The sequence below is a fragment of the Saccopteryx bilineata genome, chromosome 2, assembly GCF_036850765.1.
Source record: "Saccopteryx bilineata isolate mSacBil1 chromosome 2, mSacBil1_pri_phased_curated, whole genome shotgun sequence".
In the NCBI taxonomy this organism is placed as follows: Eukaryota; Metazoa; Chordata; class Mammalia; order Chiroptera; family Emballonuridae; genus Saccopteryx; species Saccopteryx bilineata.
In genome coordinates this window covers 312273398-312299641 of record NC_089491.1, presented here as the reverse complement: position 1 = coordinate 312299641, position 26244 = coordinate 312273398, and the positions used below count along the sequence as shown (strand labels likewise).

The window sequence follows — 26244 nt, the reverse complement described above, 5'->3', positions numbered from 1 at the left end:
CGGGAAGAGGCGGGACCCGGGCGCCGTGGCTTGCTTCTGCGGCGTCACTGCCCGGCTCTCTGTGCGTGCCGCTTGTCTTCGATGTTGACATCTTCTCCCTGTTGACGTCGCGACTTGTGTGACGTCAGGAGAACGCTAGGTCTTCAACCTCTACCTGAAACCCGGGAAAGGCAGCCTCGGGGGACAATGCAGAGACCTTTCTTCTCGTCCAGCCTGCAGAGCTGAGCCCAGCCCGGGTCCTGGACCGCATGGTGCTGACCCGGCTTCCCTCCTCACCGCGTTCTCCCTCCTGGCGCCACTGGCTGGACCCCGGATGCCGGGCGTTTCCGTCCGGGGCCTCTCTCATGAAGAGAGAAGGCAGCTAGCTGTGAACCTCACTCGTGTCCTGTCGCTCTACGGTTTCATCCTGGACGCCTACATCATCGTGAGGCCACGGGGGTCTGGGCGGGATGCCCCTGGTTGTGTGCTTGGCTGGGTGCTTACGGCAGGGAGAGAATTGGAGAGTTAGCTTCAGATTTCTTCCATGACGTTTAGTCTGTCTTTGCACGAAGGGGTTAAAAGTAAGGGGATTCTTCCTTTTTTACAGATGACACAAATATTAACATTTCTAATATCTAGGTTGTTTCCCATAACGTTTCTAAATCCGAAGTAATAAAATGCATGGACATTTGAGCCTTGCTGCAGCTACCTTGAACTCTCCTAGGTGTTCCAAGAACACACAAGTTCATTCATCCACGCTTGAAATGAATTTCTCGTTTTGTAATGTAATGGAGAGTTTCAACTTTGGAATCAGACAGACTCCAACTAGAATCCTGCCTCCTCTAATATGTTTACCATATACATTAAATAAAAATTCCTCCTAGACCCAGTTTCTCAGCTGTAAAATGGATACCTATTTGAAGGATCATTGTGAAGAATAAATGAAGTGTATTAATGGCACCAACATCCACTGAATTGTTCAGCCCCCCAAACCCAGAAGCCATCCTTGATTGATCTCTTTCCTTTATTGATCTACAGTCCAATCCATCAACAAGTCTTGTTGGCTCTACCTACAGAAAAGATAGCAAATTCACCCATTTGTCTCCATTTCATTGTTCTACCCTGGTCCCTCCATAATCAATTCTTCACAAGTAGCCAGATCTCTTTAAAATATAAATCTGATCATGGCGGTCTCTTGCTTCTTAGGTGTTTTTTTTTCGGGGTTTTTTTTCTGTATTTTTCTGAAGCCGGAAATGGGGAGAGACAGTCAGACAGATTCCCGCATGCGCCCGACCGGGATCCACCCCTCCGGGGCGTCGCTCTGTTGCAACCAGAGCCACTCTAGCGCCTGGGGCAGAGGCCGAGGAGCCAGCCCCAGCGCCCGGGCCATCTTTGCTCCAGTGGAGCCTTGGCTGCGGGAGGGGAAGAGAGAGACAGAGAGGAAGGAGAGGGGGAGGGGTGGAGAAGCAGATGGGCGCTTCTCCTGTGTGCCCTGACCGAGAATCGAACCCGGGACCTCTGCACGCCAGGCTGACGCTCTACCACTGAGCCAACCGGCCAGGGCCTTGGGTGTTTTGATGAAATTCTAACTCCTTACCATCACCTGTGAAGCCTTATGGAAGTCTGGCTCCTGCTATCTCTTCACATTTCATGCTCTCTCACATTCACTGTACTGTATCCCCACTGGCCTGATTTCTGCTCCACAAATATGGCAGGCACCTATCTGGGCCTTTGCTCTTACTGATAATTGGAATGTTTTTCTTCAGCAATAGAGTAGAATGGTTAAAAGCAAGAATTTTAGAGGCAGATTGGTTCCAAATCCCAGCTCTGCTACTTACTAGTTTTTTGTCTTGGGCAAGTGACTTGTTTGCCATTTTTCTTATCTGTAAAATGAGGGGTAAAACTGGCACCTCATAGGGATGTTTTGGGGATTCAATGTGTTAATACAGATATAAATGTTTATAACAGTGCCTGGCATATTAAAGTATTTTATAAATTTGCAATTACCTGAAATTTAAAAAAAATTTTCATTGATTTGAGAGAGGGTAAGGGAGAGTGAGAGAAACATCAACTCATTGTTTCACTTAGGTGTGCCATTTAGTTGTGCATTCATTGATTGCTTCTTGTATGTGCCCCGGCCAGGGCTTGAACCAGCGACCTCTGGCGCATGCTCTATCCACCATGCCACCCAGCCAAGGCCTACCTGAGTGTGTTTACATGCCCATTTCTATTCATCATTCAAATCTTGTGTTAATTCAAATCTTCCCTCATTACTCTATCTAAAATAGTACTCTTTCAAAGTACTCTTTCTGCTATTTTCTTAGCATTTTGTTATATATGTGAATTCAGAAAAATTCATATATTGGAATGTATTTTTTTTTTTTTTTTTGTATTTTTCTGAAGCTGGAAACGGGGAGAGACAGTCAGACTCCCGCATGCGCCCGACCGGGATCCACCCGGCACGCCCACCACGGGCGATGCTCTGCCCACCAGGGGGCAATGCTCTGCCCCTCCGGGGCGTCGCTCTGCCTAGACCAGAGCCACTCTAGCGCCTGGGGCAGAGACCAAGGAGCCATCCCCAGTGCCCTGGCCATCTTTGCTCCAATGGAGCCTTGGTTGCAGGAGGGGAAGAGAGAGGCAGAAAGGAAGGAGGGGGGGGTGGAGAAGAAAATGGGCGCTTCTATGTGCCCTCGCCGGGAATCGAACCCGGGTCCCCTGCACGCCAGGCCGACGCTCTACCGCTGAGCCAACCGGCCAGGGCCTATCTGAATGTATATTAATGTCAACTCTGCAAGAGCAACAATTTTGTCTGTTTGGTTCACTGTTGTATGTTGAGCCTACAGTAGAATGTGGTATATAATCAAAGTTCCAGAATTTGTGTTCAACAAATGAATGCATAAAAATACATTCTGGCACATCAAGTGTCTGGCATATATAATGGGAGATTACTAAATGGTAACACACCAATACTGAGTGTCAGTCACTGATGAGTTGGCGATGTTGATGTATAGAAGACACCATTGCCTGACCTGTGGTGGCACAGCAAAGTATCGACTTAGAAAGCTGAGGTCTCCTGTTTGAAACCCCAGGCTTGCTTAGTCAAGGCACATATGAGAAGCAACTACTATAATTTGATGCTTACCACTCCTCCCCCCTTTTCTCTCTCTCTTCCTATAAAATCTTTAAAAGGAAAAGAAAGAAAATGGGCACCATCCTTGCCCTTAGATTCAGTTGAGTGGAGAAAACAGACATATAAACAAGTGGGAAACTGCTAAAAGGAGAGGTGTGTTCAGAATGCAGTCTAGGCTCCAAAGAAGGTGGGGGAGGCTGGAGCAGACTTTAGAGAAGAGGTGACTCGGATGAGTAGATGGTACCTTCTTTTTATTTTATTTTATTTTTTTTATTTCTATGAAGCTGGAAATGGGGAGAGACAGTCAGACTCCCGCATGCGCCCGACCGGGATCCACCCGGCACCCCCACCGGGGGCTACGCTCTGCCCACCAGGGGGCGATGCTCTGCCCCTCCGGGGCGTCGCTCTGTTGCAACCAGAACCACTCTAGCGCCTGGGGCAGAGGCCAAGGAGCCATCCCCAGCGCCCTGGCCATCTTTGCTCCAATGGAGCCTCGGCTGCGGGAGAGGAAGAGAGAGACAGAGAGGAAGGAGAGGGGGAGGGGTGGAGAAGCAGATGGGCGCTTCTCCTGTGTGCCCTGGCCGGGAATTGAACCCGGGACCTCTGCACGCCAGGCCGATGCTCTACCACTGAGCCAACCGGCCAGGGCAGAAGGTACCTTCTGGTTGCAGTCAGTAGCCCTATGTTGATAGTGGGGTGGGAAGAACATGAAAGGTATTAGCCTATTGATTTTGTCTCCTCTTCTTTAGGAATTTTTTACAGACAACCTCTGGAGCACACTCCCTTGCTCATGGCAGGAAGCGTTGGATGGACTGAATCCACCACAGCTGGCCTCACTGCTGCTGGGGATGCCTAGGGAAGGGGAAGTGGTCAGGTATGGGCAAGGGGGGTCCTGTGCTGGGGGACTTGACACTGAACCCTGTAGCCAGCCGTTGCTCAGAGAATCTCACAAGGGCTTCCTGGGTTGTAAACTGTTACGCTCAGGACGCAATAGGACTATTCACTGGGGGTCTGGGCCGGGCTATCTCAGGTACAGGTCGGTGTGGCCACTCACCCTGCTGGCCCTGAAGTCCACAGCCTATGCCCTGGCCTTTACCCGGACGCCTGGGTTTCAGACCCCTTCAGAGTTTCTGGAGAACCCCAGCCAGAGCTCCCGACTTACAGCTCCATTCCGAAAACATGTCAGGCCCAAGAAGCAGCATGAGATCTGGAGGCTGGGAGAGGTGAGGAGATGCCTGGGGTGGTGTCTGGGAGGTTGGGGACTCCTAAGCTGGTGGGTTACAAAGATATGGGCACCTTGTGTCACCTGTAGGACCAGAAGCCCTAGATATTACCTTCCTTGGCAGGCATACTAAAATCATCTCTCAATGCTGGTTTGGGGGATTTGTGGGGGGTTTTTTAATCCTTTTGCTGGGTTGGTTGGTAGCTATGTCTGAATCACCATCTGATTCCTATTTTTACTCCTCCATAACCTGCTCATGGCTTCACAGAGGGTCTCTTGTCTGTAGGGGAGATTGAATCACTGATCTGAGAGGGGCAAGGAGAGTAGCCTGACCCCGGGGTCAGCACCCCTAGTTTTAGTTTCCCTATCTTATCTCTTCCATTGCACCCTCTGCCCCTCTTTCTCTGCCATCTTAAGCTCCTACACCCTCATTAGGGATGATGGCCCTGGCAATCAAGAACCAATGGCCAAGAGTCCTTTGTTCCCTCTTTCAGTTGGTGAAAAAACTGAGTGACCTCACAGGCTGTACCCAGGTTGTGGATGTAGGCTCAGGCCAGGTGAGCCAGACAGATCCCTGATACTCTGTTTTTTTGTTCGTTTGCATGTGTGTGCGCATGTGTTTTTGAGTTGTGGGACTAGAACAGCTGGAAGACAGGTTGTCCTGCCCCAGGCCCAGGCAGGCAGATGCCAAGGAGTGATGGTACCAAGTAAACAGGACAGAATTTAAGCCTCCTGGGGGCCTGGGGCCCAAGTGTCCAGGCCACCGATAGAGAAGGTGACAGTGGATAAAAACTCTGCACAGGGCTTTCTCTACCCTCTCTCTCATGACTCCAGGGTCATCTCTCCCGCTTCATGTCCCTGGGGCTGGGGCTGAAGGTGAAGAGCATCGAAGGGGATCAGAGACTGGTGGAGAGAGCCCAGCACCTGGACCAAGAGCTCTTGCAGGCTCTGGAAAAAGAAGAGAAGAGAAACCCACAGGTAGGCTAACCCTTACTTCAGCCAGGACTGCAGGTGCAGGGTCTGCCTGGCCGGATTCCCTCTTTCAAGTTTCTCAGCTTGAGTTGATGTGGTCCTTCTCTCTCCCACTCCTTTCCTTAGGTTTCCCCTTCGCCAAAGCCTCTTCCCATCCTAAAGGCACTCTCTAGTTCCAAAGTGCTTCTACACTGATAGGTTCATCTCACAACAACCTGTGAAGTAGCCAGTCAGGTATTAGACTTGTTATAAATGAGGAAACTGAGACACAGAGATGAAAAAAATTGCAGTTAATGCCTTGGCCGAATAGTTCCATTGGTTAGAGCATCATCCCGAAGCAGAGATTGCTGGTTTGATCCCAGGTCTCAGGGCACATGCAGAAACAGGTTATCATTCCTATTTCCGTCTCTCTCCCTTTCTCTTTCTCTAAAATCAATAAATAGTTGTTGTGGTTTTTTTTAATTTGCAGTTAATGATAGACCCATAATTTATCTTATCTCCTGATCAAGGTCTAGCTTTTTCCATGCCCCATTCTCTTCCACCTTCTTCTTTGGGAGAGAACCCAAAGAAGGACAGATCCCTCCAGCAGCCTGAGGCAGCATGGGACAGCAAACACACTTCCCACCTACCTTGTCCTTTCCTGCTTCCACAGGTGGTGCAAATTGGCTCTCGCTGCTCCCCACACCATGTGGTTCAGTGGGTAGACCCCCGAACCCTGTGTGAGGAGCTTCTACTTCCACTGGAGAACTCACCTCAAGGTGGGGCCCGCTTACTGCTGACAGGCCTCCATGCCTGCGGGGACCTGAGTGTTGCCTTGCTGAGGCACTTTTCCTGCTGCCCTGAGGTGGTGGCCCTGGCCTCAGTGGGCTGCTGCTACATGAAGTTGAGTAATCCTGGCAGCTACCCACTGAGTCAGTGGGTGGCTGCGCTGCCTGGCTGTGAATTGTCCTACAGGCTGCGGGAGGGGGCCTGCCATGCCCTGGAGGAATATGCTGAGAGGCTACAGAAAGCAGGCCCTGGCCTCCGAACCCACTGCTACCGGGCGGCACTGGAGACGGTCATCCGGCATGCCCAGCCCAAGCTCTGTCGGCCTGGCGTGCAGGGGATCCCCAGGGTCCATGAGCTCAAGATTGAAGAGTGAGGCTGGATGAGGTCGGGTGGTGGGGGGCGGGAGCTGAGCAGAGGTCTGATTTCCCTCCCACTCTCACTTGTTCACATGTCCTAAAGAAAAATATAAATACTCCTTGGGGAGGGATTATGCATTCACTGACTGGCAGCTTCTCAAAATGTCTTTAAAAGGGAGTTGTCACTCTTTTATCAAGAGACTCAAGATTTTTAAATGCTAAAAGTATGGCTAAATAATTGGACATAACTGGCTGAAAGCACATTTTTGGGACCAATTTTTTTATTGGACAGATAGCTCACAGACAGAAAAACATTTAAAAATTCAAATTAGGGTGGCAAGTCAGGCAAAGTTGGAATGAAATTAAGATTGGACAGTTAGAGTGGGAGGTGGATGTTCCTAACACCGAACCGAGTGCTGTGTGTGGCTTTCCCCACAGATACGTGCAGCGGGGGCTACAACAGGTGGGGCTGGACCCCCATCTGCCACTGAGTCTGCCTACCCTTTGGGCCCACCAGGCACAGGAGAACCGTGTGGTGGCCTTCTTCAGCCTCGCCCTGTTGCTGGCCCCACTGGTGGAGACACTGATTCTACTGGACCGGCTGCTGTATCTTCAGGAGCAGGGTGAGGGTGGCCTATAGCAGGGACCCAGGGCAAGAGGGGCTAGAATTCTGGGGTTCCTTCTTCAGGGGCCACAGTTCATCACTGTGGTCTTAGACTACCTGCTTCAGAGTCACCAGTGGGACAGGAATGGGGTGGGGGACTTAAAAATATTCATTCCTATTGAATCAACCTCTGGCATGGATCCCTGTAGTGCATTTTAAGCAAGCATCCCAGGTTTTGAGAATGTGCAAAGTGCAGAGGACTGCCTCCTCTCAAGTCACTGCCTCAGGCCTGGTGTTTCTGGTAGAGAACTGGGTCTCCTTAGTCTCCTGGAGCCTCCCCCATTGGAAAAGACTGTGCCTGCCTGCAGACTGGGCAAAAAGTGGGACCAAGAATGGGCTTCATTTTTCTCCCCTTCTCAGTAGCCCTGCCTTTCTCCCAGGCTTCCATTCTGAGCTTCTGCCCATCTTCAGCCCTGAACTCTCTCCCAGAAACCTGGTTTTGGTGGCCACCAAGAGGCCCCTGGGTCAGGCCTTCTCTGTTCTGGAGACTGAAGACAGCTGACGCGGCCTGAGATGTGTACATCTGGTGAGCGCACAGTTTGCACTCCTCACTCAGTAACTTGCATCCTCTCTGAAATCTTGGTGCCTCACAGACCTTCAGCTTTGTACTCCTTCTCTCCTTTCATGTGTTATGTAATATTAAATAAAATTTTTATTTTTAATTTATTAAAAAAATAAAATCTGCCTGACCAGGCGGTGGCGCAGTGGATAGAGCATCAGACTGGGATGCGGAGAACCCAGGTTCAAGACCCCGAGGTCGCCAGCTTGATTGCGGGCTCATCTGGTTTGAGCAAAGCTCACCAGCTTGGATCCAGGTTCACTGGCTCAAGCAAGGAGTTACTCGGTCTGCTGTAGCCCCATGGTCAAGGCACATAATGAGAAAGCAATCAACGAAAAACGAATGATTGATGTTTCTCATCTCTCCGTTCCTGTCTGTCTGTCCCTATCTATCCCTCTCTGACTCTCTCTCTCTCTCTCTCTGTCTTTGTAAAAAAAAACAAACAAAAAAAAACAGTCTGACCAGTTGGTGGTGCAGTGGATAGGGCGTCGAACTGCGACGCCAAGGACCCAGGTTCAAGACCCCGAGGTCGCCAGCTTGAGCGCGGGCTCATCTGGTTTGAGAAAAAAAAAAGCAGCTCACCAGCTTGGACCCAAGGTCAGTGGCTTGAGCAAGGGGTTACTCAGTCGGCTGAAGGCCCACGGTCAAGGCACATATGAGAAAGCAATCAATGAACAACTAAAGTGTCACAATGCGCAACGAAAAACTAATGATTGATGCTTCTTATCTCTCCATTCCTGTCTGTCTGTCCCTGTCTATCCCTCTCTTTGACTCTCTCTCTGTCTCTGTAAAAAAAAAATCTCTGGCTTGATTGGGCAGTGGTGCAGTGGATAGAGCATCAGACTGGGACACAGAGGACCCAGGTTCAAAACCCTGAGGTTACCAGCTTGAACGTGGGGTTGATGGCTTGAGCATGGGATCATAGACATGACCCCATAGTTGTTGGCTTGAGCCTAAGGTCACTGGCTTGAGCAAGGGGTCACTCGCTCTGCTGTACCCCCCACACCCGTCAAGGCACATATGAGAAAGCAGTCAATGAACAACTAAGGTGCTGCAACGAAGAACTGATGCTTCTCATCTTTCTCCCTTCCTGTCTATACCTATCTGTCCCTGTCTCTCTCTGTCACACACACAAAAAAATCTTTATTTCCCTTCCATTTCTATTAAATATAGAAAAGGACAGGTGTTGCCCTGGCCAGATAGCTCGATTGGTTAGAGTACTGTTCCAAAGTGCAGAGGTTGCCAGTTCGACCCCTGGTCAGGGCATGTGCAAGAACAGACTGGTGTTCCCGTCTCTCTCTCCTTCTCTAAAATCAATAAAATGAACACTAAAAACAAAAAAAGGACAGATGTTCACTCTACCTACTTAGACCCAGCAGAGGTGCAACAATGAGGTCTCACATCCCTGAACCCCACTGCCCTCCAGAACGGGTGGCATCTTCTGTTACTGAGAGGGCTCCATCGGAGGGAGCCTCTCCCTTTCGTCTCCATCCCAGAATCTGTAAGCCCTAGTCCTTGGGAAGGCCACCTCAAGGCTGGCTAACTTCCATTCTGGGTTGTCATAACACTGGGACAGATGCTTCCTCCTTTCAGTCTCTGAAACAGGTACTGTAGAGGTAGGGGTAACAGAAGACAGCTGTATACAGAGGAGGCCTCACGGCTCTTTATTGATGTCTGAAGGAGACATGGCCACATCCTTCAAAGTTAAAACAAGAAGGGAGAAGCCACTGTCCCCAGATTTTCAATACCAATAGACTTTCTTGTGTCTCCGCGTCTCCTGGATCCCCATTGCCTCCATCACCTCCTCTTCCAGTGTCTTTAGACAGGGCACATAGGTTCTTTCTAGAGCATCTTCCACTGATGTGTCTTTGGGGCCATCTATTGAGCCAGAGAGAAGATGGGTGGGGGGCTTCACAACATCCTTTACTCCCACTTTAATCACCCCCACCCCATCTTCCTTTTCCTCATTCAGCCTCACCAATCCATGTTTCAGGGACGATGCCATCAGCTCTGGGAAATTCAGGTTTGGGAATAATTCTTCCTGATCTTGTGGAGACTCGGACCCGTTCTCCTGCCTCAGTGAATCTCCACTCCACCTCAGTGGGTTTCCTAGTGGATAGAAGAGATGAGCGCCGCCTGGGAGCCGGTCTCCCTGCTATTCTCCAACCTAAAATTCAATGGCTGAAAGTACGAAGGTCACCATCTTATTTCACTGCTACCTCTGTATTGGGATTGCCCCAGGTGGAGATTGGGATTGCCTACAGGAGGTCATGTCCATGAGATGGCCCCTGTCAATTTCCAGATCATCTAAACCACCATTCCCATTAAATAAATGTGGTTAACACTTGCACGAACTCAGGATGGGGAACCCTCTGACCAGAACCCCACATGCTTGCCTGTCCACAGGATCCACAAGTTTGACCTGATTGTAGAGCAAGGGTTCTTCACTAGGGATCAGAGTTCCCCGGTAATCCTTGGTCCTGCCAATATAGCGGTAATGCTGTCCAAAAGAGGAGGGGTATCAGAAACTAAAGGGTGTAAAGGTGACTTAAACCTCTGAGCATCCAGCCCACATTGAAAAACAGGTTCAGCTGTCTCATGGTCCCCTCAACCAGTCTCCTGACTCCCTGTGCTGCTCTTAACAGGGATAGATGGGACAAGCCTCCTGCGCATTGCAGTTCCCACTGTATCCAGTTCACTTACTGTATTCAGCCCTTCCAGGACCACCGAGTATCGCTGCCGGTTAACTTCAACCACTTTGCCTTGCTTCCCAGCATCCTTGCCTTCTAGAATCTCCACCTGGGGCAAGACATAAGGGTCAGGGAGGGAGATTCTTCCCCAGGAGCCCCACTACAACTCTACCCCATCTGAGGTTCTCACCCTGTCCCCACAGAACAGGTGCCAGTCTTCATCAGAAACGGGTTCCACAGCCACTGGGCGCTGCCTGGTCCTTGGAGGGTTCCTCCTCTTGTCTGCCAGGGCACCTGGGTGGTTCATCCCATAGCGGTAGTTGGGGGGCAGAGTGGCCTTGGATGCCAAGGCCAACAGGGCAGAGAGACGCATGGCTGAAGGCTGTGAGAAATCCCCTGGCCAGTGAAAGACCCAGAAATCTTCCTAGTCAGCTCTGGGGTAGACAGATAGAAACAAGGGGGCAAAGAGGCAAAGGAAAGAGTGTTTTTTCTTTTTCTTTTTCTTTTTTTTACAGAGAGAGAGAGGGATAGACAGGGACAGACAGACAGGAACAGAGAGATAAGAAGCATCAATCATCAGTTTTTTGTTGCGACACCTTAGTTGTTCATTGATTGCTTTCTCATATGTGCTTGACCGCGGGCCTTCAGCAGACCGAGTGACCCCTTGCTCGAGCCAGTGACCTTGGGTCCAAGCTGGTGAGCTTTTGCTCAAACCAGATGAGCCTGCGCTCAAGCTGGCGACCTCGGGGTCTCGAACCTGGGTCCTCAGCATCCCAGTCCAACGCTCTATCTGCTGGGCCACCACCCGGTCAGGCAAATGTTTTTTCTTTTTGTATTTTTCTGAAGTTGGAAACGGGGAGGCAGTCAGACAGACTCCCGCATGCGCCCGACCGGGGTCCACCCGGCACGCCCATCAGGGGGCGATGCTCTGCCCATCTGGGGGCATCACTCTGTTGCAACCAGAGCCATTCTAGCGCCTGAGGCAGAGGCCACAGAGCCATCCTCAGTGCCCGGGCCATCTTTGCTCCAATGGAGCCTTGGTTGCGGGAGGGGAAGAGAGAGACAGAGAGGAAGGAGAGGGGGAGGGGTGGAGAAGCAGATGGGCGCTTCTCCTGTGTGCCCTGGCCTGCAATCGAACCTGGGACTCCTGCACGCCAGGCCGACACTCTACCACTGAGCCAATCGGCCAGGGCCCAAGTGTTTTTTCTTATATTGCTCAATGGACCTCATCTCATTGAATCCCACAAGATATTATCTTCACTTACAGATGAGGAAATAGAGTTAAGTGACTTGCCCATGGTTATAGAGCTACTATGCAGAACCAGCACTCAAACCCACATATATTCAACTTCAAACTCCAAAAAGTTCATTGAGGCCAGGAACCATGTTGTCTAGCTCACCCCTGAATCCAACAGATCCCAGGAGGGCTTGGCACAAGGTAGGTACTCAATAAAAGGTTATTAAATAAATGCACAAATAGGACAGCAAGAAAACAGGTAATGGAACAAAACACTGGCCTAAAACCAAAAAGCAGGCAGTTATAAAGTAAATGGACAGAGAACAAAGATAAAAACTGGGATTAAAATGTTCTTAGACCACTTCCAATTCCTATCTTCAGTCAGGAAAAGACCACTCTCCTCCCTTAGCTTCTTTTATAAGAAAAAAGGACCCAGAGTCAGACTCTAGGACTACTGTGTCCTAAACTTCCCAACTGAGTATGTACTAAGTCTCCTGATTTTGGATGATGAACTTAACAGTGGTGAGAATGAGGGCAAAAAAAGTGCTTCCGTTTATTGAGCACTTGCTACCTTCCAGGTACTGTGCTTAGTGCTTTGCTGTTATCTTATTTAAGAAAAGAGGTACTACCAATCTTTTTTTTTCTAACATTTTGGGGTGATGGAAATGATCCATAGCATGAGAATTATTTATTTATTTTACAGAGACAGAGAGTGAGTCAGAGAGAGGGATAGACAGGGACAGACAGACAGGAACGGAGAGAGATGAGAAGCATCAATCATCAGTTTCTCGTTGCGCGTTGCGACTTCCTAGTTGTTCATTGATTGCTTTCTCACATGTGCCTTGACCATGGGCCTTCAGCAGACCGAGTAACCCCCTGCTGGAGCCAGCGACCTTGGGTCCAAGCTGGTGAGCTCTTTGCTCAAGCCAGATGAGCTGGCGCTCAAGCTGGCGACCTCGGGGTCTCGAACCTGGGTCCTTCCGCATCCCAGTCCGACGCTCTATCCACTGCGCCACCACCTGGTCAGGCCCAATCTTATTTTATAGCTGAGAATGAAGTCTAGTTTCAAAGTACAAATAAACTGCACTATGATGGCATAAAGAGCTCTGGACTGGGACTCAGGTGACCTGGGTTTTAGTTCTTACTTCACTATTATCTCATTCTGTTAACCAAGGCAACTTAACTTCGAGCATCAGCTTAATCATCCATTCTACAGAGTTAATCACCAACTACAGAGTTATTGGTGTCATTCAAATTATTTTTAATACTTTAACAAAGCAATGTAAAGAATGTAGACAGTATTACTCCTTTTGGGTAAATTAATATATTAATATATGTATTATTAATATATTAACAATATTAATGTATATAATTACAATATATTCTAGTACAGGCATACATATTTATGAGCAGGAGATAGGAAATAACTCAAGGGGAGAGGAACTGTGAGAGGGCTGTTATTTTCCATCTTGTTTCTTGCTGTAACGTTTGCAATTTTTAACCATGTGTATTTTTTAAAAATAATTAACCAGTTTATCTCAACAGTGAGATATTGTGTCATTTTCTTTCCTTTAAACGTCTCAATTTAAAAAGACCTAATGTTATTTTCAATTAATGCTAGTTGAACGTAAAGATCTCAATGTGCCCATTTAGATTCAACAAAGGTTAGTGAGCACTATTCTGTGCTGGGAACTTCACTATTACTGGCATTTGATGCTCACACTGCCCTGTGAGGGACGTAAACAAGAGACAAGGGGCCCTGGCCAGTTGGCTCAGCGGTAGAGCGTCGGCCTGGTGTGCCGGGGACCCGGGTTCGATTCCCGGCCAGGGCACATAGGAGAAGCGCCCATTTGCTTCTCCACCCCTCCCCCCTCTCCTTCCTCTCTGTCTCTCTCTTCCCCTCCCACAGCCAAGGCTCCACTGGAGCAAAGATGGCCCGGGCGCTGGGGATGGCTCCTTGGCCTCTGCCCCAGGCGCTAGAGTGGCTCTGGTCGCGGCAGAGCGCCGCCCCAGAGGGGCAGAGCATCGCCCCCTGGTGGGCAGAGCGTCGTCACTGGTGGGCGTGCCGGGTGGATCCCGGTCGGGCGCATGCGGGAGTCTGTCTGTCTCTCCCCGTTTCCAGCTTCAGAAAAATACAAAAAACAAAAACAAGAGACAAGGAAACCAAGGCCCTGAGAGCTGAAGTGCTCGTCCTAAATTATACAGCTTGATAGGAACAGAGCTAATCTAAAAACCCATGATTCCTGCGTGACTAGTGCAAGAAGTCTTCAGCCATTCTAAGTCTGAAACCCTGGGAGGAAATTCAAAAAGCATGTCCCCTGGATCTTTTCCTTTTCCTCCACCATACCCTGGAGAGGTTGGTATCCCTTTCACAATGGGTCTTTCTTCGCTTCGTTACACGCCCTGGAAGCGCCAGGCAAGCGGTGCAAGTTCTGCCTTGCAGGCACCAGCTCCAAAGACTTTCCTGACAGCCCCCTTCCAGGTGCCGGCAATGTCAAACTCCAGCAGTTTGCAGCACCCAGCTGCTCCAAACTTCCGGTACAAATTAACTCCGCGCGAAACTACTGAGCCACCGCCCAACAAACTTAAGACCCTTCCCGCAACCGCCTCCTGGACTAACCTAAATCCGCCAACACCCTAGACTGCGCAGGCCTCACCTCCGCTTCCCGCTCCGCCTCGGAAGGCTACCTCTCGCACGTGAGACCCGAGCCCCGCCTGTCTCCGCCCGTAGGCTTTCTGGGAAATGTTGTCTAACCGTAGAGCGGAAGCTCACCCACTCTCACCTCTTTGCGTGCTGGGAATTGTAGTCCGCCACTACGAAACTTGAAACAGGAAATTGAGCCGTGTGATCACGGTAAAAGCATGTAGGATGTTGAAGGCAAAGCGGGATAGGCTGCCGCACCTGGCGCATTCCTATACATGCAGTGGAGACTGCTGGGAAATGTAGTTGAGACGATGGCTCCATTTTCTAGCTAGGTGATTGTGGGTGAAAGCAGAGGGCCTTCCTTTCCAGGCAAGGCCACTAACAAACCAGTCCCCACATGCCCTTCTCTGTGGGAGAGGAGGGCCAAGGCAGATTAAAACTGCCATGGGGGCCCTGGCCCGGTAGCCAAGGTTGTGTGTTAGATCCCTGGTCAGGGACCATAGGGTAAGCAATCAAGGAATGCACAAGTTGAATAACAAATGAATGCTTCTCTCTAAAATCATTTTTTTTTTAAAAAACCACCACCAATGAATGCATAAGTGTAAAAAATTGATGGTTTTCTTAAACAAAAAACCTGCCATAGGTTTTCTATAGGAAAGGACAGTGAAATGTGGGCCTTTCCAATGCCAGTGTTCCAGTCACAAAATGTCAAATCTGGAACTTCATATGATCTAAACCAGCTATTTCACTTGACTTGGGAGTACTGGGAAGATTATACCCTATCAACTTCCTCATCCTTAATCACCAGTTAAGGGTGCCAGGTATACCCAGCTCTGACCTTTGGGTGTCAGTTGTTTCTACAAGCAGCCCAAATACCCCCAATTTCATGGCCACCAATGGGCTTCGGCTGATACTGACACCCTCTTACACCCTACTTCCGCGAACTTTTTAAACAGCGGCTTGGGAAGAGAAATAGAACTAGATGGTGTAATTTATTTTTTTTTATTTTTATTTTTTTTTAATTTATTTATTCATTTTAGAGGAAAGGGAGACAGAGAGAGGAGAGACAGAGAGAGAGAAGGGGGGAGGAGCTGGAAGCATCAACTCCCACATGTGCCTTGACCAGGCAAGCCCAGGGTTTCAAACCGGCGACCTCAGCATTTCCAGGTTGACGCTTTATCCATTGCGCCACCACAGGCCAGGCTAGATGGTGTAATTTATACTGACTTGGTCCTCATACAGAATTTTGGATATTTTAAAAAACCTGAGAATGGAGATGCTGATACCCCCTACATCAATCAGAAAATTTGGAAATCATTTGTATTCCCCTTCCCCTCTTGCCCTATTCAATACACCCCCAAAGAATCAGTCAAAATCCAATATAGTAATCAACGGGTTTATTTTCCTAGAACTGAAATTGTCTACGGTTCTCAGAGCTAAATTTCTAGAGTCAGCAATTTTTCATCAGAGCCCTGGGAAAAGGGGCAAGGGTCAGAGTCATGAGATAGAAGAGAGGCAGAGAGACCACTAGAAAGAGGCTGGGAGAGGGCATTCATTTCCCTGTCCTTTCAGATGTTAGAAATCACATCTGGTGACAACACTGAGGGGACCAGGTGGGAGTATGTGGATGGGAAATGACACCAGAAGGAACACCAAAGTTCCAGCTACAAAAGGAAAAGTCATCAAACCCAAACAGAAGGGGAGGGGAGCCTCCCAGTGCACCTCAGAAATGAGGGCAACAGTGGGGAAGAAAGGAGCAGATTGGGGGTCACACAAAGGGATAGGGATCTTTAAATTTTTTTAAAATTTTCTTTTATTAAAAACATTTCCTAAAAAATGTGTCTTCTCCTTTATGTCTGGGTGACATAGGGCTGTAGGCTGGCCTTGAGCACTGTAGGGATAGGGAAAAGGGCAGCTAGGGGTGTGTCTCCCCAGGGTGTCCCATCTCTGGCCCAAGGTCTAAAGAGGGACAGCTAATCATCAACACTGCCACACAAGCTGGGTGAAGTCAACCTTCAGATCTCAGGTCCTTGGCCCAAACAACTGGGAAGCCCCAAAGTCTTTTGATGAATAACTGTAATTCCTAGAACTCCTGGGCTCAGCAAAGGGAAGAATGGATATCGTCAATTATGAAGAATTTATGAAAGGGAGTCCCACTTTCCCTGAATCTAGGCAGCTGGGATAACAGATGTGGAAGGGATAGGAATTCAAGAAGATGCCATCCTCTTGCCCACCTCCCTACCCCAATTTGAAGATTGTCCCTCTTAGGCCCCAGAAGCCCACCCTTGCTATTCATCCTCCATCCTTTTTACTGCTAACTCTGATCTCAACCAACCCAAGGTTCAGAATGCCTGGGGAAGGAAGGGACAAAGGGGTGTCAAGAGGTGGTCCAGGCTCCAACGAAACCCTGGGAGACAGCTCCAGGCAGGGAGGGACACAATGGCCTCATATTATGAAGCAAAAACACTTAGCCCTGACTCACATCACAGGTGTGGAGACACGGAGGTGACATGGAGGTAAGGGCCAGGTAGCTTGCCACATCCAGGTCAATATCCAGTGGCTGGGCTTGGGGAGAAAGAGTGAATGGAAGAGGAGAGCAGGCTGGGATAGGGAAGAGGTTCCCAGTTTGCAGGCCATGGCCAGTTTCCCCAGTAGCACCCAGACAGCAGCAGGAACGGGGCAGGGGCTCCTCTTGAAACATTGGTGGCTACAGGCTGCAGGGGAGGGTCGGAGGGGAGAAGGGTTAATGATGAGGCCTTGGCCTGCCCTTGCCCCAGACAGTGCCAGTCTCCTGGGAAAGCCCACCCAGCCTCCCGCCTCCCAAGAGGCTGATACCTGCACCTGCAGCACTCTACCTACTCCTCTCTGCAGGTAGCTGGGCCCTCCCAGACCAGCTGCCAGGGCAGGTACTCACTCACCTCTCGTGATCTCTTATGCCCGGGACCTCAGCATCTTCCTTGGCAGCCTCTTCCTCCTCTTCCTCCTCTTCCTCTGGAGGAGGCCCCCGGCCAGAGCTGGGCTCAGGAGTGCTGTTCTTCTCTACCTCTACAGGGAGGGATCGCTCACCCTCCAAGATGGACACCTCCTTCTCCTCCCCTTCAGGGTCTTCTGCCTCCTTGGGACGTTTTGGGGAGTCCTAGGCAGGAATGGCAGAGAAGTGGGCTGAGGCTAGAGGGAGAACAGCAACCACCTGCCCGTGCCTCCCCAGTCCCTCCCCACTCCTCTGCTAGTTGAAATGTCTTCTGTGTCCCATCTTCTCATCAAAGGACTTCCCAAGACGAGCAGCCGGGTTTTTCTCCCAGACTGGGAAACTGACTCCTGGGCTCCAAGGAGGGGCAGTTACCTCCAGCAGGTCCCCTGCTCTCCTCTTCAGCGCCCCCTTCTCATTCTTCTCCTTAGTGGGCTCATCGATGACCAGCTTCCCTTCCTCATCACTGCTACCCTCGGCGTTCCCCTTCTTGTCACCATCGCCCTCTGCGGCTTCAGGTTCTGGGTCCGGTTCTTCCACACAGCTCTTTTTCTGGGAGGACTGCGGCAGTGACAGCAGAGGCTGAGTGGCACCAGTGGCTGCCATGCTAGCCCCCCCCCCAGACCCCTCCATCGACCACTCACTCCTTCCTTCTCCCACCTCTCCCCCACCCCCACCCAGGTGCCCAGTCTCACAAGTGATTTGAGACCCACCTCTGTCGGATTAGCCCCGGGGTAAACCCACTGGCCGGGCAGGCAGGGCTCTGTGCAGGAGGGGGGAGGGCTGGAGCAGGAGGCAAAACCTCGGGTCAACTTCTCCCAAAGGGAGCTGGGACCCTTTCCCCGCCAACCCCCGCCCCCCACCCTCCCGCCTCATCCTGCCCGGCTCACGAGCACCTCCTCCAGGAAGCCTTTGTGCAAGAGTTAAGGCCAAATCCTACACTCATGCTGGGCCCAACAAAGGTCACCCCACTTACCGCCTTCATCCTATTTTTGCCCCCCAGGCCTCACCACAACTATATCACATACCTACAACCCCATCCCCTCTTGCTAGAAGCCTCCCCAGCCCCTCTGCTCCATGAGTTCCTACTCGAAAGCCCTGGCATTTCTGAGACCTGTTCCTGAAGACTAAGCATCATGTGTGGGCCCAGGGTGCCCATACCCTATGGCCACACCTGTTCTCCAGGGGGTCTCCTGGGCAGCTGGCAGCTTACCTGGTAGCCAGAAGCCTTGACAGTAGGGTTGTTCTCGATCTCCCACAGCCCCTCGCTGAACCCTTTCCTCTTGTTGGGTTTGCCAAACTTCTCCTTGGACTCCTCGTAAGGGAAGAGGTCTTTGGGGCCCAGGAATGCCCTGGTGAGAGATGGGAGACTGTGCTCTCGAGCCCCTCACTGCCTCTGAGTTGCGCAGCACGACAGGGAAGGAGTGTCACAACCACCCATTTCCCCAAAGTGGTCCACCTGCAGCCCTCCCCACCTCTGTCTCCTCACTCACGTCTCATGGGTCCCGAAAAAAAAGACTTGGTATTTGTTGGCTGTTGACTTCACTGCAGCCTCAGGCATCTCGTCAATCTGCAGGCAAGGTGAAGAAGTGAGCTTGAGGTGGAGGTCTGAGGTTGCAGGTTTGGGGCCAAGGGGGCTGACTGCTAAGGCACATTTGTATAAAAGGCTGAGTGACCCAGAAGATCACCAAGATGGTTTTGAAATCATTCTTAGCAGTGGAACTTTGTTCAGACAGTGAGACATGACAGCCCATTGGAAACCCTGGAGTCACCCCCTAACCCTTCACAAATCAAACAGCATCCACTCTGCCCTTAACATGCCCACATTCTATCCATAAGCCCACATATTTGCCATCATCCTGGTCCAAGCACTGTCACCTTTTACCTGGAGTAAAACCACACATCTACCTCTCCTCTCAGTCTCCATTCTTGCCCCACTACAACCCATTCTCTCCGACAGGAAGGGAGGGAGGGAGTGCGCCTTTTGAAGTGTTGATCTGAGTGAGCATTTCCCAGCCTGCTGGAAACTTTTCAATGGCTTTTCATGAACATTTGTTCATTTCTTATCCATAACGTCAAGCTCTAAATCGCAATACTGCCACCAGTATTTGTATGATGTTGGGCAACTCATGGAACCTCTCTACCTCAGTATTCTCGTGTGTAAAATGGAGAGAGCCACAGTGCTCACACCATACGGTTGTGAGGACTAAATGACTGTAACCTGGCACACGGTACGCCTCACATATGTGCCTGCTTTCCCCACCCTTTCCCAGTGGGTGGTCCTTCTGCTCACTGCTCCAGACTGATCCTTCAGCCTCCTATACTAACTTCTGACTCACTTTCCAACCTCAGCTCTGTCACTTCTACCAGAAAGTTCCCTATCTCTCCCAACCTGGTCAGTTTCCCAGATAAAACTCTCTTAGCACCTCTCCTTCATAGTACTTTTCACAATTCCAATTTTACAGTTATTCATATTACCCGACTAATGTCTATGTGGACTATAACTGCCCTGAAATCAGAGAGCAGGTCTGCTCTTATCCCCAGCACAGTACCTGGCACACAGCAGATGAACAATAAAGACTGCTGAATGACTTTCTAAATAGATAAAAGCAGACAGCTCTGATCATAGAGCAGGAATAAGGGCAAGGGGCTGCCTGTTCCACCTCCTCCTCTCAGTAGCAGCCCCAAAAGGCTTCAGTGTGAAAGTCACTTGATGTACTCAAACTCTCTTACGTTACAGATGAGGAAATTGAGGCCAGAAAAGTGACCTTCCAAAAATAATAGGGTAAATTAGTAAGGGCAGGGTCTTGGACATGGATCTCCTGATTTGGTCCCCTGCCCTTGTCCTGGGTGCTGGCATAATGTAGTGTTGAAGGTTCAGAGGTCAGGGAAATGGAGAGGCAGTATCCCAGCCAGCTTCACATCAGGCCCTAGAAGCCCAGAACAAGCTGAACTGAGGGGAAACTACAATTCCCAGCAGCACTTGCAGCAGCTGCAGCAGCTACAGCAGCCGGGCTTCCCTCAGGACAGAGGCCAGGTGGCCATGTTGACTGGGGCCACAGGCGCAAATAGGAAAGAGGCCAAGGCAGCGATTAACATATCAAGACTGGAACCGAGAGCCCCACTGAGGGTCTGGGGTAGGCAAGGAAGCTGGAAGGATGGAAATAAGCTAAGATACACTCAGGGGAGGGGGTGGAGCCCTGGGCAAGAATCTGAGGGGCATCTTGCTCATATGAAGTTTTCAAGCTCCCGGACACTTCCCCCATTTGCCCTGTGGCCTCTGGGGACAGAGCGTACAGCCCCTCCCCCCAGGAAGGCAGAGCACCAAATGGGCCCTCCCCACACCAGCAGACACTGCGGAGTGAATGCAAGAGGTGAAAAAGCACCCTGTACCCCCCCACACACACACACACTAAACACACGCTCTCCATCGCCATGACAACCCAACCCCGCCCCCGGGGCCACTCAGCAACCAGGAATGTGATCACCCCTCCCCCTAGGCCCTCTCTACGACTGGGGAGGAAAGGACAGTAACACACACCCCACCCCCAAACCTAGAGTCTGGCACCTGGGTCCCTGAGCTGGGCTTGAAACCACAGCTAAAGCTGGAGGGCCCGGGCCCATCTCAGGAAGCTAGACCTGATGGGGAAGACGAGGAGCCCAGTCCTTAGCCAGGACACTTGGGTCCAGTTATCAGCTCGCTCCCCATCCTCTTTCTCAGAGGGAGAAGCAAAGAACAAAATGAGAGCCTCCAAGGCTTCGAGATCCCGGAGACTAGCACAGTACAATAATAGGAACCCCCTTCCCTAGGCTTCTTCCCCGTGCATGTCTGCACCAGGAACAGGGCAGGGGTTGAATCTAAGGGTCTTCAGCTGACAGCACAGCAGCAAACTTTGAGCTCTGAATTTTCAGTGCCCACACCTGAGCCAGGGCATGAACACACTCATAGGAAATGTGTTTTGAAAGGAGAGAAACTGAGGCTCAGGAGTGGGGACAGAGTGAAGTTCTTTCAAGGAGCACAACCACAGCAAAGCATTCCAACTGCTAGGCTCCTTTCCGGGGAAAACAAACTTGGAGAGAGAGAGAGCTGACCAGTATGACAGGACCCAGAAGGCTACCAGCTGCCCAGCCTCAGGGGCAGGAGAGAAACAAAAGAATGGATAGGAATTAAAAATAGACAGAATGAGACATAACAGATATGCCCGCCCTGCTGGCCTCTAGCCAAATAAAGGGTGGGTCTAGAGAAGAAAGAGACCAGAGCTTGGGCAGATGGGCATCTACCCTAAAAGGGTCAGCCCACTCCCCTGCCTCACCTTGTGTGTAGGCAGGCACCTGTGGGGAAGGGGCCAAGAGGTGTGTTCTTTCATGTCTCTCAGCTGGTGCCTTTATATGCAGGCTGTGACTCAATAAGGGAGTTGAGGCTAAGTGGGTCAAGGTGGGGTCAGATGAGTGCTGGAGACCCCACTGCACCCCTTCCACTAGCTCAACAGGGGTGGGGCTCTGCTACTTCTCTGCAATTCCAGGAATTCAGGCAAGTTTCTTCTCCCAGGCCAGGCCCACCCACTCCCACTCCTCTGCATTTGCCTGGCTCCATCAGACAGGTCTGAGCATATGAAATCTCGTCCTCCCCAGAGCCCATGCACACCCTGAAGTCTGAAGAGGGATCTGAAGTTCCTACGTGAGGAATGGGGGAGAGGACTGAAGCTCACTCCCAGCTTCAGCCCAAATCCAGGCGTACGGTGACTTTTGCAGTTCTGCAGTTTGGAGGAAGGCAGAAGGAAGGCCAAGCCCACACTGCTTGCCAACCAAGATTCTGACCACCACACCCAGGGCCGAGGCCCTACCTGACCCAGGAACCGGAAAATCTGGGGCAGAAGATAGTTGGGGCTGGGAACAGTGGCAAGCCCAAGAGGCAGAAAAGAGAAGGTGGTGCCTGGATGTGGGGGGAGGGGTTGAGGGAGGAAAGATGGGTGAGGCCCTCTGGCTGCTCAAGTTTTCTGGGGCTGTGAAACCAGAAGGGAGAAAGGAAGAAGGAACCTGGGTGGTGGGGCAAAATCCCTAAGTTTTGGAGTTTAATTGTTAAGTGCATGGAGATCCCCCAGGAAGTTAGGCAGGAGGAAGAGGGAAAGGAGAAGGTCAAGATGGAGTCACACCATCCTTCCAGGCATTTCTTGCCTACCACGTGGCCCCTCTGGCCAGACTCTCCCTGCACTGGACAGTTCTAGTCTCACTAACATTAAACCACCCTATCCAGAAGCAGGGGCTTTGAAAGTTCACACAGTGGCCTTCGCCATGGCAAAGGGGCAGTCCCCTGCTCCCCCTCCATCTCAGGAGCCAAGTCCCTTCAGGCTTTGCCACTGTAGGAACTAAGACCACATCCGAGGGATGGTGAGGAGACTCAGATTTGTCTGTTCTTCTGGCGTTTAAGGAGAATGCATGTTAAGAGAAAACAGCCTAGGGTGAAGTGCTCCCCTCAATTGTGAGTCAAGAGCCAGAGCACAGGGAAAGGATGGGGCCCCAGCTCTGGGATTCCTTCTGCTCTCCCTCCCGCAGCCCTAACTTTATCTAAAAGGTCCAGGCATCAACAAAAGAAAAGCCTCTGCCTCCCTATCCTACCCTCCGCACTGGAGGTCAGTGGGAATAGACAAATGGGTAGCATCCCCAGTCGCAGATGTTGCTCTCACTCCAAAGGCCACCAGAAAAATGGAGGTACAAATACAGGGTCCATGTAGACCCATTTGTGACTCCCTCAACCCGTTCCCTCTTCCCTGATGCTGAAGGGGTTCCCTGCAACCCACATTCCAGCTGCGCCAGCTCCCCAGGCCTTAGCCCAGTCTCTGGACTTTGTCCCACCCTAGGAGGCAGGAGCAGTCAAGACCCAGATTCAGTTCTTGCTCTGCTCACCAGGGCCTTGGCATCTAGGCCAAAAAGCCAGTTGGATCAAAGGTGCAGGGTAAAGTACCTAAGTGTTTACACGCCACACACACACATGCACACACAATGCTTCTGTGGCTGCTGCCTCACACTGCCTCCCCCAGTCATCTAGGAAGCTCCGGAAGCTAGAAGAGTTCGGCTTCTTTTTGTACTTTACTCCCATTCCAGAGGCCAGGCATCTAGAAGTTTCAGGAAACAAGGGGCTCAAGGCATATGGGATAGGGAATACTCCTTAGGAGGGTTCAAAGTGGGGAAGGGTCTTCTGGGTTTTCTCAGAATGGCCCCAGAGTTGGTCTGATATTGTGAACAGGAAGAACCCTGGAGAGCCTAGAGTAACTTCCTAAGCTCAGAGCAGGACCTGAGCCAGGTGAAAAGACACAGACTCAGGACCAGAAGAACAATACACTGCCGTAAGGCACTTCTGCACTTGGCCCCCTGGCCCAGAGGATTACTTCCCTCCACCCCTCTCTGCCTTCAGGTTTCACTCTGCAAGCATCCTACAAATCGGTAGGGAGATACCGCACCTAATACTAAGGCCTCCCTATACCAACTCTGAACTAAGTTGCCAGAAGCAGTGCCCCCTGTGACACCCCAAACTCTCCAGCACCCTCTGGCTACCTCCCTGCCTCCTAACTTCACCTGTCTCAGTCCTCAAGGAAAACATGATAACACACCACGAAGGGCTTTGGGGCCCTGCCCTCCCACCTGGCCAGGTGCTGGAAGGGGGGAGGGGCCCTCATATTGGCGGGCTGATGCACCACATGGCAGACTGGGCCCTTCGACCGAAAGAGGCTCACAGGCGTGGGGGCGGTGAAGCAAATCGGGCTCTCCACCCCGCCTCCCTCCACGAAGAAGCAACCTGGAGTGGACTTCCCTGCCCCACACGGGCTCTGCCACCCTCAAAATTTGAGTTAGCAGCATATGGAGGCATATTTTTGTGGGGTTGAGGAGTGAAGAAGAGTTCTGGTGGATAATTTCCGAACTAGGTAGATCCTCTCTTACGCCGTCCCCAATCGTTGTTCGACCCCCCTCCCTCAACTTTAGACTTCTATGGACGCCCTGAACCAAAGTTTTCTAGAAGTGAACTCCACCTCCATCTATTCCTTTCTGAGCCAGGATCCTCCTTTAACCATTTAACTCAGGAAGAAGTCTGAGCTGGGGGCAACAATCAATGAAGAAACTGGGGGTCTCTAAGGGGGTCCCGAGGGTGGTGGCGGCACCTAGAGCGTGGGAGGAATTACACGACCGGCCCAAACTCAGGCAGCGGGTCCGAAACCCCTGGAGTATAGAGCTGGGGACAGAACTAAGCACGCAGCGGCCAAGTCGAGAAGTGACCCGCGCCCTCGGGTCCCCACGCCGCGCACTCGCCTCTACGCTCGGACGCCGTCTTGCCCGGTGTTCGTCGCCCCCACCCCGTCAGCTCCCCCATTATATAACCTACGAGTAGGCTTGAAGGCTCCGGGGAAAAAGTCGGGGGCTCAGGCCCCCCAACCCCCACCTCTTCTCCTGGAGCGCTCGCGCCCTCCTGTGTGTTATGCAATCCAAGCCCAGAGGGGTATCGGACGGCTAGCCGCCCTGCTCACCCGGGCCGGCCAGTGTGGGTAGCCCTTCATCTTGGCGAACACCAGGTCCCCGCATTTGTACTCCTTCTGCCGATTGGATCTCGACATGGCTGGGCTCCGGGTGCTCCGGGCTCCGCGCCGGGCCGGGAAGCGCGAGCCCAACTTGGCGCGTGCGGCGGTGGCGGCGCCGCTCCGCTCCGGCCCTCGAGCGGCCCCCGCCTCGATGGCGGCCCCCGACCCGAACTCCCGCGCGGCCACGGCGTCTCCCCGCGCGAGCCGCACGGACGGGGCGGGCGTCGATCCGGGACGACGCTCCGGCGTGGGGGGTGCGCGCTCGTGCAGTTGTTTGTGTTTGAAATTTAATTGCTCCCTCCTCTGCGCGAGGCCTCCTCCACCCCCTCCCTGTTCCCACTCCTGCTCCCTCCTCCCCACTCCTCCTCCTTCCCCTCGGCTCCCCCTCCCGCCGCGGTTCGATGCGCTCAGCTTCTGGACGTTCGGGCCTGCCACCGCCCGACGCCCAACCCGAAGCCGCCCGGCGGCGCGCGGCGACACAGGCGTGCGGAGCCGATCGCCGAGCTCTCCGAGCAGGCTTTGTGTGCCCGCAGTTGGTGGGTGCCCGCCCGGCGGGAGGAGCTGGCGCCCCTCCCCCGGGCCCCGCGGGGCGCTCACGACAGTAGTCTCCACTCAGTCAAAAGTGCCAACATCTATTCGTAGTGTTTTCTAGCCCTCTGCTCCATCCCAATCCACGAGCGTGTGCTCTGCGCCCGCCATGCTTGGCAGCATGCTGGGCGCCGGGCAAAGGGTGGGCACAGTACTGCTGCGCCCAGAGGTCTGCCTTGGACCTCCACGTGTTTACAGTCTTTGGGGTGGCCCCAGAAACGACAGGAATTTGCGCCCCACGGCGGTCTTTGTTGAGGAATGGCTCCAGTTTGATAGCCAGGTGACAGAGGGGCTGTGGCACAAAGTGGCCACTTCCTGGTGCATTAGGTAGATCTCAGTTCTCTATGCTACTTTCTGGCAAAAGAAAGCTGGCCCTTACCACACTAACTAGCTGAGTCCGCCAAGATGAGGTCTATTCTAGTGGAAAGAGATGACAGAATGCCAGTAAACCCAAATCATCAGTATAATGTGACCAGGAGCCAAGCACTACCTCTCTTGGAGGATAGGAGTGGAGAATCTGGGGAGGCTTCAGAAAAGAAGCTACTTCCAGCTGGACCTTAAAGAACAAATGTGATTTTCCTGAATCCCTGAGACTACATTTTAGCCTAAGTTGTATGTATATTATCTAGTGATAGAGCCAAAACTTGAACTCAGGTCTCTTCCCCCTGAGCCAAACAAGACTTTATTCAAATTATATCTTTGATTTGCTGTCACTGTAGTATTGTATTGCTCTTGGATTTGCCCAAATTCCAGATACCTATGGTTTTTTAGGAATAAGATATTTGAATCTTATGTTATAGGGCATCCAGATCCTTAAAATTTTGCAACAAAATATTTTAGGTTTAAAATATTCCAGGTAAAATATGCATGTTTTTCTTCCCACACGTTTCCTGATCCTA

The 26244-nt window shown here is 51.5% G+C and overlaps 3 protein-coding genes and 1 non-coding gene across 13 annotated transcripts; 2 read left to right on the top strand and 2 right to left on the bottom strand.

Annotated features, from left to right (window-relative positions):
- The first annotated feature begins 14 nt into the window (after positions 1-14).
- On the top strand, positions 15-8002 carry METTL25B (methyltransferase like 25B). 5 transcript variants are annotated; one of them, XM_066261792.1, is made up of 9 exons: positions 16-424; positions 3859-3983; positions 4140-4332; positions 4826-4888; positions 5166-5309; positions 5956-6440; positions 6866-7050; positions 7503-7617; positions 7785-8002. In XM_066261792.1, the coding sequence occupies exons 1-8, from the start codon at positions 314-316 to the stop codon at positions 7601-7603; spliced, it is 1407 nt and encodes a 468-aa protein (XP_066117889.1). In that variant the 5' UTR covers positions 16-313; the 3' UTR covers positions 7604-7617; positions 7785-8002. The 5 variants fall into 5 exon arrangements, with proteins under 5 accessions (XP_066117891.1, XP_066117889.1, XP_066117888.1 ...); XM_066261794.1 differs by lacking the exon at positions 7785-8002 and having other exon boundaries at positions 15-424; positions 6945-7050; positions 7503-7613; XM_066261791.1 differs by lacking the exon at positions 7785-8002 and having other exon boundaries at positions 7503-7753.
- Positions 8003-9291: 1289 nt separating this feature from the next.
- MRPL24 (mitochondrial ribosomal protein L24) lies at positions 9292-14312 on the bottom strand. 6 transcript variants are annotated; one of them, XM_066255192.1, is made up of 6 exons: positions 14235-14312; positions 10531-10774; positions 10354-10449; positions 10047-10150; positions 9629-9759; positions 9292-9528 (listed from the first exon to the last, which is right to left on the bottom strand). In XM_066255192.1, the coding sequence occupies exons 2-6, from the start codon at positions 10711-10713 to the stop codon at positions 9392-9394; spliced, it is 651 nt and encodes a 216-aa protein (XP_066111289.1). In that variant the 5' UTR covers positions 10714-10774; positions 14235-14312; the 3' UTR covers positions 9292-9391. The 6 variants fall into 6 exon arrangements, with proteins under 6 accessions (XP_066111289.1, XP_066111286.1, XP_066111288.1 ...); XM_066255189.1 differs by having other exon boundaries at positions 10531-10836; positions 14235-14304; XM_066255191.1 differs by having other exon boundaries at positions 14198-14294.
- TRNAT-GGU (transfer RNA threonine (anticodon GGU)) lies at positions 13334-13409 on the top strand. The gene has a single exon. It is a non-coding gene; the product is annotated as a tRNA-Thr (tRNA).
- Positions 14313-15603: 1291 nt separating the features above from the next.
- Positions 15604-25109, bottom strand: HDGF (heparin binding growth factor). The gene is made up of 6 exons (XM_066261788.1): positions 24707-25109; positions 18683-18759; positions 18403-18541; positions 17565-17750; positions 17140-17357; positions 15604-16935 (listed from the first exon to the last, which is right to left on the bottom strand). Exons 1-6 carry the CDS (start codon positions 24791-24793, stop codon positions 16929-16931), a joined length of 714 nt encoding a protein of 237 aa, XP_066117885.1. The 5' UTR covers positions 24794-25109; the 3' UTR covers positions 15604-16928.
- Positions 25110-26244: the final 1135 nt, after the last annotated feature.